At 41.6% G+C, this 12,802-nt stretch overlaps 1 protein-coding gene across 1 annotated transcript in view; it reads left to right on the top strand.

Moving 5' to 3' along the window:
- Positions 1–2,943: 2,943 nt before the first annotated feature.
- ANP32B (acidic nuclear phosphoprotein 32 family member B) overlaps positions 2,944–12,802 on the top strand; it is a 43,510-nt gene continuing 33,651 nt past the window's right edge. The window contains exon 1 of the mRNA XM_083355504.1: positions 2,944–3,137. Within this exon, the coding sequence (XP_083211630.1) occupies positions 3,084–3,137 (54 nt within the window). The 5' untranslated portion in view covers positions 2,944–3,083. The remainder of the gene's footprint in view (positions 3,138–12,802) is intronic.

Below are 12,802 nucleotides of genomic sequence, written 5' to 3'. Positions count from 1 at the left end.
TTTAAAAGCCCAAAGGATAAATTAGCTGGTTTTCAATGAAGAAAAAAATCTGTGGGTTTATTTTCTGCTATTTCATTACTTTCATACAAGGTACAATCTTAGGAATCATGCCCCACAAAAATGTATAATCATTAAGGAAGGGATGTTAGCATTCTGAAGTAGACTATTATTGTGGGTAGCCTTGTCTTTTGACATAACTTGCCACAACATATGCGCTTGGCTATTCTTCCATAAGTAATTTAAAATATTGTTCGAACTGGCTTTTGATTTTTAGAACAGTTGTTGGACTGCCTTTTGGATCTGGGTCTTTTTCTTGTCAGACATTCATTAGCAAGATTTTATTTTATTTTATTTTGGGGACTTACCGGTATATGCCGCCCTATCTCCTGAAGGACTCAGGGCGGCTAACAACAATAAAAACAACAATACAAAAGTTAAGAGAAATTAAATAAACAGCCCCAAAATAAATTAACTAAACAATTAAAAATTAAAACATTTTAAAAACCCGTCGTCAGTCCAGGTCAGCCTGATGAAAAAGGAAAGTTTTGAGGTCGCGGCGAAAGGACCGGAGATCTGGGGCCATCCGGAGCTCAAGGGGGAGTTGGTTCCACAGGGCTGGCGCTCCCACAGAGAAGGCCCTCCCCCTGGGGGTCGCCAGCCAACCCTGAGGAGGCCCTCTCTGTGTGAATGCACTGAGCGATGGGAAGTCGTCCCCGGCAGCAGACGGTCCTGCAAATATCCCGGGCCTAGGCCATGTAGGGCTTTAAAGGTAAGTACCAGCACCTTAAAAGATGTATACCTGAAGTCATAATTGTTAATTGAATTATGATTTATTCAATTCCATTTTCTGGGTTCGTATTATAACCTACAGTACTACATTGGACAGGTTCATACCACCTACAAGCCTAAAACATGGTGATTAGTTTATGGCTTACAGTGTTGTGCAAATGCAAAGGTGCATTTAGCTAAGCTACCCCAAAGCATCAGTTGTCTCCATATTAGGAAAATTACCATTAGCTGAATTGTATATGTTACATTGTTATTAACAAATAACATGCACATTTTTAATGATCACAAAGTTCACAATTAATTTGCACATCACCCAAACTCCGAACGACTGGGTGGTTAGAATGTCCATTCACATCTATGCAATCAAAATATTTAAGGTATGAGAAGTCTCGTTATAAACTTGGCATTTAATTAGTAAGAATGTGCTTTGGTTTATAAAAATAAACATCCTTGGGTTACCATAAGTTCTCTAAATTCCAGAAACCCAGAAGGCATAACAAGACTACAAGTATGACAGAAAACCATTTGTACTCATCAGTCAACAGGATGAATTAATTATAAATTACTATTATGAAGTTGCTACCTGGTCAGATTTAAAATGACAAGTTCTGCTGAATGCCTGTCTTTTAATGAAGAAAACAGGAATATTTTTGAATTGTGCAATGCATGAAATATGACTATAATAGAGGGGATTTCTTTTTACTTTGTGCCTGGTATAATTTTCAGCTGGATCCTATCTCAAAATGGTTGGAAGCTATGCTGTTGAATCTCAGTAAATTTACAGGGACAGTCCTCCCTCCCTTTTCTCCTGCTTTAATAATAGAACTAATCTAATTCTCAAAATCAGTATGTGAAGGGAAAAGAAGACCAAAACTATGGGAAATGAGAATTGCAAGAAAAAAGCAATGGCCAACACAAAATTTATGAAAGATTAAGATAAACATTCTCGGACTAGATTTTTAAGAATGTGTTCATGCCAACTACTCAGAATAGCTGATTTCTATTTTTTAGGCTACATTCTGTTTAGCAGGATTCTTCGTTTTTTAATCCAACCAATTTATCTATAAACGGGGCTATTAGTAGAACTTTGGGCAGTGTATAAAAAATGCATTTCATCCATGAGCAGGGCTCTTATGCAGAAGATAAACAGCACATTTAGAGACACATCAGATGTAAACTCCATCATATTCCAGGTAGAGAAGAAACAGCAACACTGGATACATTTGGCGTTATTCGCTGCATTTGGCTTGTATTGCAAATCTTTTGAGAGCCTTAAATCTTCCGTTTTGCATGGGCAAAAGAAACTCGGGATGGGAAAACTTCTATAAATCTCCTGCAGAGGTGGGGGGGGACATTAATCGGAGAAGCGCTCGAACCACTATTCCAGGGGTAGGCAACCTTGGCTCTTTTATGACTCGTGGACTTCAACTCCCAGAATTCCTGAGCCAGCCGTGCTGGCTCAGGAATTCTGGGAATTGAAGTCCACGAGTCATAAAAGAACCAAGGTTGCCTGTTGTTGTTGCTAGTTGCGAAGTCGTGTCCGACCCATCGCGACCCTATGGACAATGTTCCTCCAGGCCTTCCTGTCCTCTACCATCTTCTGGAGTCCATCTAGGCTCACGCCTACTGCTTCAGTGACTCCATCCAGCCACCTCATTCTCTGTCGTCCCCTTCTTCTCTTGCCCTCAATCTTTCCCAGCATTAGGCTCTTCTCCAGTGAGTCCTTCCTTCTCATTAGGTGGCCAAAGTATTTGAGTTTTAGCTTCAGGATCTGGCTTTCTAAAGAGCAGTCAGGGTTGATCTCCTCTAGAACTGACCGGTTTGATCGCCTTGCAGTCCAAGGAACTCGCAGGAGTCTTCTCCAGCACCATAGTTCAAAGGCTTCAATTCTTTGGCGCTCAGCCTTTCTTATGGTCCAGCTTTCACTGCCATACATTGCAAAAGGTTGCCTAACCCTGCACTATTCCTTGAAGAAAGTACGGCGCCACCAGCGAAAGACTGCAGTGGCTGAGACTACGGTACTATCAGCAAGGAGAGTAGGGTGTGGTTTGGACGGGGAAGTTACGGGCAGCCTCTTCTGTGACTCTACAGCGCCTCCTGCCGGCCACTCAGGCGATTTGCTTCGGCTTAAGGGCCCCGTTGCCAATTTAACTGCAGTCGCAGCGAAGGAGGCGCCGAGCGCTCCCGCCCTCCTCCTGCCTGCAACTCCCCTTCCACCGCTTCCCTGCGAGTTGACTCGGCGCAGCAAGCGCAGGGCCTGAACCCAGGCCCGTCCCGTTCGTCCCGTCGCCGTCATGAATATGAAGGAACGGGTCCGCCGGGAATTACGAAACCGGACTCCGCCGGATGTAAGCCTGGGCGGGGAAAATGGGAAGCCGGGGACGTCCTCCTCCCTTTTCAACAGCTTGTTCTCCCGCCAGCCGTACAGGCGCACACCGGCCAGGGGAAAGCGGGCTGGTTTTAAATTTAGAGCGCGGAGGGGAGGGGGGGCGTTGAAAGAGCACGCAGGGCGTGTCGCTGCCAGTCCGCGGGCGAGGCCAGGGAGCGCCGCAGCTGCGGCCGCCGGGCAAAACGAACGTCTGACGGACTCGAGAAGGGACTCCGTGGCCGCCATGTTTCCGCTGCTGCGTCGGTCCCGCGAGCATGGGGCTGCCGCGGCGGCGGCGGAGCGAATGGCGCCTTGGCGCGCGCGCGGCAGCCGCTTCCTCTGCCGCCCACGGCGCGCGTTTCTCCCCCTCTTAAACGGGCAACCGTCGCGTGAAAGGGGCGCGCGCTCTTCCTCGACGCCGCGTCCGTTGCCTCTGGCCGGGCGGGCGCGCGCGCGCTCGGGCCTTCGCGCTTGTCTGCGTCCTCTTTACACGGGCCACAATTGCGGAGAGCCGGGCGCGCGCGCGCGCGCGCGCCCTCTTTATAACGCTCTCTCCACCAAATCTTGGTTTCCGCCAAAAAGTTAATCGTAAACTCAAGGTGCTTTTCAGCCAAATCTTAAGCTCTGATGGCCTCCCTTGAAGAATTTGAGAGATTTGTAATGATGCATTTCCAGTTGCAATCCTCTCAAGTTGGCCTCGAAGGGCTTTTGTGGTGCAAAATCTAACAAAATATTTTGCAGCCTAATTTTTAAATAGCAGTAAAAGGGACGATACTTCAATCTTTAATGGCTACTTTACCAGGACGATTGTACCAGAAAAGTATGTTCGTGCTCTGAAGTCTATTTAGATTATTTTTAAATAAAAATTCCTATTGAATATAAATATCCCACCAGGCATTGTTAAAATGTAAATCAAAGGTTTTTCTGGTTTTTTAATCTGCCTGTGGTTTTCTGCCATATCAGCTTTAGTCATCCTATTGCTTCTTTTTTTTAACCCATTATATTTTTCAACAGCCTTTATATGTAGTGCCAGAAAAAAAAACCCTACACATTTCACTTGTTTATTTTAAGGCAGGAACTATAAGTTGTCAATGTGTCTCCTCTTATGTCTTACTAAAATATTTGTCTGCCTAAAAATACTAACAAAAATCAGCATGGTATCCCAGAAGATAAACAAAGTACATACCTGTACTCTATACAGTACTCTTAAGTTCATGTCTGCTGAATTTTGCCTTCTCCCACTAAAATTGGAGGCAATTTCTGGCAGGTATCTTAAAATTGTCCTGTCTGTTACTTCATTCTTATGCATCTGGTCAGCCCAAAGCAGTTTCAAGTCTGCTCAAAAGAGCTTGTAGTAGAGCAGACATGTCAAACACAAGGCCCGGGGGCCAGATCTGGCCCGCGAAGTGGTTTCATGCGGCCCATGAAGCCATCCTGGAAAGAGTGAGGGAACAGCCCCCACTGCCTTGGCCCTGGCCCAGAGACCCTCCTTCTGCCAGAGACCCCCAGATCTGTCCCACTCCTGCCCGGGCCCCCATAGGCACCCTTGATGCGAATGATGTAGAGCTGGCCACGCCCACCCAGTAGGCCATACGCACTCTAGCCATGCCCACCCAGTAGGCCACGCCCACCCTGGCCATACCCATCTGGTCCCCTGAGGGCAACCGCAATGCTGATGCGGCCCTCAATGAAACTGAGTTTGACACCCCTGTAGTAGAGGGATTATTCTCTTTTAAACTTGGAATGAAATAAGATTCTTCATAGTCACCCTTGATCTTGATTTTTGCTTCACGTATGGACCCTTTGAAGAGATGAATATTTACAAGATATTAGTGTTATTTAACATAATATATTTATCTGTGGTTAACCATTATGACTTTCTTTAACTCTGAAACATAATAGGAATTGTACAAAATTAAGATGGAATATATATCTATTATTGCATGGACTGAGTGTACTGCATGGTATGCTAATGTTGCTAAGGGTTTTGTTAATTAGTAATTCAACCACTACCATGTCCCTTTCTAAGGCCCTTTAAAAAGTAGATGGCTTTTGGCTTCCGGTTTTCGATTGTGGTGCTGGCAGACGTTTGGGGTGATCGTTCCCTCCACCGTCTGATTTTCTCCTTCCGGGGGACCCTGAAAAGGGTTGAAAGTCGCCCTGGAGGGATGACAAGTGTGAAGAGGACCCCTGAGTATTTTTCCTGTTAAAAGCTTCTTGAAAATTTATTCCCTGCCGAGGAGAGAGGGAAGGGATTTTTTTTCCCCACCCTCTAAAATGGCGGCATTTGAGGAAACAAAGCTTTGGAAAAATCAACTTAATACAACTGGATATTTATTTTCTGTCTGGAACTTGGCGACCCAAAAAGTTCGTATTCTTATTGGAATCTGTCACTTTGTTTGATTTGCAAAACAAGAACTTAAAAGTGGATAAGATTTTAGGTTGGGATTTGAAAAAAGATTCAATGCTATCGGAGATATTTTGTGGTGAGCTTGGCACAACAGTTTTATTACTTCTGACAAAGAGACTTGTTTACAGCCCAAGTCTGACCTTGGTTTTATCTACCAGAAACCTAGAAAATAGGTTTGAATTATTGATTAGCCCAGTGTATATAGATGATTGATCTGAATTAATAAAAGGTACTCTATTATTGAGGCGGATGATTGCTCTGAATTAATAAAAGGTACTCTATTATTAAGGTGGTATTTATTAGGGTGGGAAGTAGAAAATGTTTATGGAATAGAATAAGGACATATTTAAGTTTTAATAGGTGTATTTTAGATATTATAATTTTTTATGAAATGAGATAAAGGAAATTTGGGTTACCTGAATGTTAAATACTATGGATATTAAAGGTTAAATTGGAATACTGTAATTAAAAATTAAAATTAAAAGTTATGCTTAAAATCCTACAAGCTAGACTCCAGCAGTATGTGGATCGAGAGCTACCAGAAGTACAGGCAGGATTTCAAAGAGGCAGAGGAACTAGAGATCAAATTGCCAACATACGCTGGATCATGGAGAAAGCTAGGGAGTTCCAGAAAAACATTTACTTCTGCTTCATTGACTATGCCAAAGCCCAACAGTGAGAACTGGACACGGAACCACTGATTGGGAAAGGAGTCCGGCAAGGCTGTATACTGTCGCCCTGCCTATTTAACTTATATGCAGAGCACAACATGAGAAAGGCAGGGCTAGATGAATCAAAAGTTGGAATTAAGATTGCCGGGAGAAATATCAACAACCTAAGATATGCAGATGACACCACTCTAATGGCAGAAAGTAAAGAAGAACTAAAGAGCCTCTTGTTGCGGGTGAAGAAGGAGAGTGCAAAAGTTAGGTTGAAACTTACAGTGGGACAAAAAAGTATTTAGTCAGCCACCAATTGTGCAAGTTCTCCCACTTAAAAAGATGAGAGAGGCCTGTAATTTTCATCATAGGTATACCTCAACTATGAGAGACAAAATGGGGGGAAAGAATCCAGGAAATCACATTGTAGGATTTCTAATGAATTAATTCGTACATTCCTCGGTAAAATAAGTATTTGGTCACCTACAAACAAGCAAGATTTCTGGCTCTCACAGACCTGTAACTTCTTCTTTATGAGGTTCCTCTGTCCTCCACTCGTTACCTGTATGAATGGCACCTGGTTGAACTTGTTATCAGTATAAAATGAGGACCCAGTTTGTTGGGGGCAATTAAGCTGACTTTGTAATAATGCCGCTTGGGGTGTGTGTGTGAAAGCCCTAATAAGCAGGCATATACATAGAATGAAGGCTACTGCTAAGCTTGTAAGCCGCCCTGAGTCTTCGGAGAAGGGCGGGATATAAATGGAATTAAAATAAATAAATAAATAAAAGACACCAGTCCACAACCTCAAACAGTCACACTCCAAACTCCACTATGGCCAAGACCAAAGAGCTGTCGAAGGACACCAGAAACAAAATTGTAGACCTGCACCATGCTGGGAAGACTGAATTTGCAATAGGCAAGCAGCTTGGTGTGAAGAAATCAACTGTGGGTGCAATTATTAGAAAATGGAAGACATAAAAGACCACTGATAATCTCTCTCGTTCTGGGGCTCCACACAAGATCTCACCCCGTGGGGTCAAAATGATCACAAGAACAGTGAGCAAAAATCCCAGAATCACACGGGGGGACCTAGTGAATGACCTGCAGAGAGCTGGGACCAAAGTAACAAAGGCCACCATCAGTAACACACTACGCCGTGAGGGACTCGAATCCTACAGTGCCAGACGTGTCACCCTGCTTAAGCCAGTACATGTCCAGGCCCATCTGAAGTTTGCTAGAGAGCATTTGGATGATCCAGAACAGGATTGGGAGAATATCATATGGTCAGATGAAACCAAAGTAGAACTTTTTGGTAAAAACTCAACTCGTCATGTTTGGAGGAGAAAGAATGCTGAGTTGCATCCAAAGAACATCAAACCTACTGTGAAGCATGGGGGTGGAAACATCATGCTTTGGGGCTGTTTTTCTGCAAAGGGACCAGGACGACTGATCGTGTAAAGGAAAGAATGAATGGGGCCATGTATCGTGAGATTTTGAGTGAAAACCTCCTTCCATCAGCAAGGGCATTGAAGATGAAACGTGGTTGGGTCTTTCAGCATGACAATGATCCCAAACACACCACCCGGGCAACGAAGGAGTGGCTTCGTAAGAAGCATTTCAAGATCCTGGAGTGGCCTAGCCAGTCTCCAGATCAACCCCATAGAAAACCTTTGGAGGGAGCTGAAAGTCCGTGTTGCCCAGCGACAGCCCCAAAACATCACTGCTCTAGAGGAGATCTGCATGGAGGAATGGGCCAAAATACCAGCAACAGTGTGTGCAAACCTTGTGAAGACTTACAGTAAACGTTGGACCTCTGTCATTGCCAACAAACGGTATATAACAAAGTATTGAGATGAACTTTTGTTATTGACCAAATATTTATTTTCCACCTTAATTTGCAAATGAATTCATTAGAAATCCTACAATGTGATTTCCTGGATTCTTTCCCCTCATTTTGTCTGTCATAGTTGAGGTATACCTATGATGAAAATTACATGCCTCTCTCATCTTTTTAAGTGGGAGAATTTGCACAATTGGTGGCTGACTAAATACTTTTTTGTCCCACTGTAACATTAAGAAAACCAAGATCATGGCATCCGGCCCTCTCAATTCCTGGCAAATAGATGGGGAAGAAATGGAGGCAGTGACAGATTTTATTTTCCTGGGCTCCAAGATCACTGCAGATGGGGACTGTAGCCAAGAAATTAAAAGACGCTTGCTCCTTGGGAGGAAAGCCATGGCAAATCTAGACAGCACATTAAAAAGCAGAGACATCACCCTGTCAACAAAAGTGTGCATAGTCAAGGCTATGGTCTTCCCAGTTGCAATGTATGGCAGTGAAAGTTGGACCATAAGAAAGGCTGAGCGCCAAAGAATTGAGGCCTTTGAACTATGGTGCTGGAGAAGACTCCTGCGAGTCCCTTGTACTGCAAGGCGATCAAACCGGTCAGTCCTAGAGATCAACCTTGACTGGTCTTTAGAAGGCCAGATCCTGAAGTTGAAACTTAAATACTTTGGCCACCTAATGAGAAGGAAGGACTCACTGGAGAAGAGCCTAATGCTGGGAAAGATTGAGGGCAAGATAAAAAGGGGACGACAGAGAATGAGGTGGCTGGATGGAATCACTGAAGGAGTAGGCGTGAGCTTAAATGGACTCCAGAAGATGGTAGAAGACAGGAAGGCCTGGAGGAACGTTGTCCATAAGGTCGCGATGGGTCGGACACGACTTCGCAGCTAACAATTACATAATCTGCGTGCTGATTTAGCAGTTTGAAAAATGTGTATTTGTATTAATTACTTCCTTAGCACTGAATTTGGCCTCTGTTTCCTGTGCTTTGAAAGTTTACTCAGAACATGCAGACAGTCTTGTTTTACCGTATTTTCCGGCGTATAAGACGACCTCCTACATTTCCTGTTAAATTATACGGTTTGGGCTATACTCGCCGTATAAGACTACCCCTCTTCCAACGCACACCAAATAAAAATTTAAAAACATCAGATTTGATTTTAATATGGTAATTTTAATTCAAATGCTTATGACATGCAGATGCTTAGTAGGAAAACTGTCACTTGTAAACATAAGGCTGTTTGTCATCAAACATGTAAACATAAAACAGTGCAAGTGGATTAAACTATAATAATAATAATATAATAATAATAATAATTAATAATAATAATAATAATAATAATTAATAATAATAAGTTGGAGGGTACCTTGGAGGTCATCTAGTCCAACCCCCTGCTAAAGCAGGAAACCCTATACCATTTCAGACAAATGGCTGTCCAGTCTCTTCTTAAAAACTTCCAGTGTTGGAGCATTCACCACTTCTGGAGGCAGGTTGTTCCACTGTTTAATTGTTCTAATTGTCAGGAAGTTTCTCCTTAGTTCTAGGTTGCTTCTCTCCTTGACTAGTTTCCATCCATTGCTTCTTGTCCTGCTTTCAGGTGCTTTGGAAAATAGCTTGGCTCCCTCTGCTTTGTGGCAGCCCCTGAGATATTGGATCACTGCTATCATGTCACCCCTCACCCTTCTCTTCGTTAAACTACACATACCCAATTCCAGCAACCGTTCCCTATTTTCGTAATTCACTTTTTCAATTTTCCTAATTCACTCTAAAGCTTTCCCTGCGCAGAGCCTTAAGTAACACCAGCTGCCTGCAATTAGTGCAGGTTCGCATCCCACCAGGCTCAAGGTTGACTCAGCTTTCCATCCTTCCAAGGTAGGTAAAATGAGGACCCAGATTGTTGGGGGCAATAAGCTGACTTTGCAATAATGCTGCTTGGGGTGTGTGTGAAAGCCCTAATAAACAGGCATATACACAGAATGAAGGCTATTGCTAAGCACATTGATTTGTGCTTTAAATTGTAAGCCACCCTGAGTCTTCGGAGAAGGGCAGGATATAAATGGGATTTAAAAAAAAAAGACCAAATTGGAGATCCGCTCCAGGTTTCCCAGCCAGCCCGCCCAGTTCCTGAGTCAAATGTGTCCTTAGAGCTAAGCCGCTGCTCTGGCTGCTGCCTTCCCCACCTGCCTTTCAAGTTGGGATATACTACAGCTGCTCTTCAACTTTAGAAGGAAAGACGCCCAGACCCCAGCCTGTAAAAAATCACAGACTGCAGCTTCTTCTCCAATTGGTCCCGCTTTCCCTGCGCAGACTAAATGGGAGATCCGCTCCAGGTTTTCCAGCCAGCCCTGTCCCTAAATTTTCAGCACCCGGCGTATAAGATGACCCCTGACTTTTGAGAAGATTTTCATGGGTTAAAAAGTAGTCTTATACGCCGGAAAATACGGTAATTTCATAAAATTACTTCTTTATGAAAACGCGATTTGGCTGTTCTTATCTGCTAAAATAAATAGGAAGCATATAATGATAACAGTTGAAAGGCAGTCAGTGCTGTATTATATATATATATAAAGATATGTTTTAAAATAATGGTAGTAAAAGATAGCAAACAAATTTTGGATATCTTTTGTCATTCCATTTTTTTCTTATGAAATTACTACAGAATTATCTGCAGTATTACAACAGACCTGCATTCTGTTGTAATACTAGACAGTTTTGGGGCTGGAGCAAATTTGGATGAGCAGATACAATCCCTAATATGCCTTTTTTTAGTGGGAAGATGTTTTCTGATTTACACACATAAGCCTTGTGGCTGCAGAAGTTGTTGCCTGCATTGGTTAAGGATTATGTAGAATTATCTAACCAGATTGTCATTGCTCGGCAAAAAATGGGGAAGGTTATTTATTGGAATTAAAGTATGTTGATATGAAATTGAAGCTTCTGCTTTGACAATGAAATTGTGGGCTAAACTGTTTTATTAAGAACTTTCTAAAACAAATCTCTCCAATATATTCTTAATTTCCTTATTATCTCATATCTTATTTCTTAATTTTTTTAGATGTCTACTTTGTATACTAACAAAATGTTTAACTGTTTTTATGGATTTAAGTTTTATTATTTGTTAATGATAATGATTTTATATATTTATTGTTTAGATTCAGTATATGCTGCCCGGAGTCCCTTGCTCATGAGATAGGTGGCTCTATAAGTGTATAAATGAATAAAAAAGCATATTAGTAAATTGGGGTTCTGCATATTCTCCCTTAACTTCAAGTGCAGTCTCCTTCATAATAAAAGGAAAGTGGTGTGCTGCTTGCTAAAAGAAATGGACCAAACTGATTTTTATGTTGCTAGAAGTAAATTTTAACATGTATGCCAAGAAAACGTTTTTACACTTTCCTTATTATAATAGTCTCTGAAGTTTTCTAAGTTTTCTGTAATGAATAAGCAGAAGCCCTAAAATCATCCAATAGAAAGTAAGACATTCCCAAATAGAGAGATGAGATTGTACTATAACCTTATAGTATGTAATTATAACTTAGTACAAGATTGTAGCCCAAGAATTACAGTATGTCTGTTTTATCCATTCTAGTTTTGAAATCCAAAGTATAATCCATATAAAGTGTTTAAATTCCTCAACTAACTACACTGTATTTGAAAACCTAATTCTACACTGGCTGTAACCCTATTTTGCGACAAATGTGTTTGAATGAATGATCCATGGTACACCCCCCCAAAAAAAATTGAGTAGAGCTTAGACTTGTGAAATCTACGTTAATTATCGTTAGTTTGTATGAGGTGTGTGTGTTTAAACTTTACATACATGAAAGCCAGCAATAAAGTCAGCAGCAAAATGAAGTTCTATCATTTTGCATACAGTTTCAAAAATGTACTGGGAGATGTCAGAGGCCCATGTGAATAGAACTTTTATGCATTTGAGCCAGGTTGAGCCAATTAATGTTCATGCTCCATGAGCCTAATTGAAATGTCTCGCTTGAAGAAGTGCAGATTTTTATCTAATTCAAATCAGATAGGTATGCTAGTGCAAAATTCCTATACTAGTCGAAGACGAATAATATTTTTACAGGTGAGATACACTGAAGTATCTCCGTATGACCTCCGTTCATTCCGCCGGGACCTGAAGACCTGGCTCTTCGAGCTCTCTGGCCCAGGCTGAGAATTTTTTAATTTTTAATTTTAACTGGGTTTTTATTTTTCTCAGGGTTTCATTTAATCTTTTTTAATTTGTTTTAACTTTTGTATTGATTTTCTTTTAAATACCCTGTAAACCGCCCTGAGTCCTTCGGGAAAGGGCGGTATACAAATCTAAATAAATAAAAAAAATAAAAAAATAAAAAAATGAATAATTAGCAGAGGGCCAGGCAGATTTTTTCCCATGAAGAGAATCCCCAAATCTAATTTAAAACTTAAATTATGTTTGTTGAAAGTAGAAATATGAACAGCACAAAGACAGAATTTTTAAAAAATAAATCTAATTTTAGTAACCAGACACAGACATACAGGTTTTAATCTGCATTAACTTTGATGCTATTGCACAGTTGTGGGACAGAAGTGGGAGAACTATGCTGATTGGAAAAGCTCCAAATTCTATCTAAAGTTAGATTTCCATCCTGCATTATTCTTCATCAAATTTCTAACTTTCACAAACAAATTATGTAATTCTAACCAAATCTACATCCTGACTTGTGTTTTGCTAGAGCAGATTGTT

This window comes from Vipera ursinii (assembly GCF_947247035.1).
Source record: "Vipera ursinii genome assembly, chromosome: 2".
Classification (NCBI taxonomy): Eukaryota; Metazoa; Chordata; class Lepidosauria; order Squamata; family Viperidae; genus Vipera; species Vipera ursinii.
Note: the sequence above shows the minus strand (reverse complement) of the source record. Positions and strands in the feature narration are given on the sequence as shown.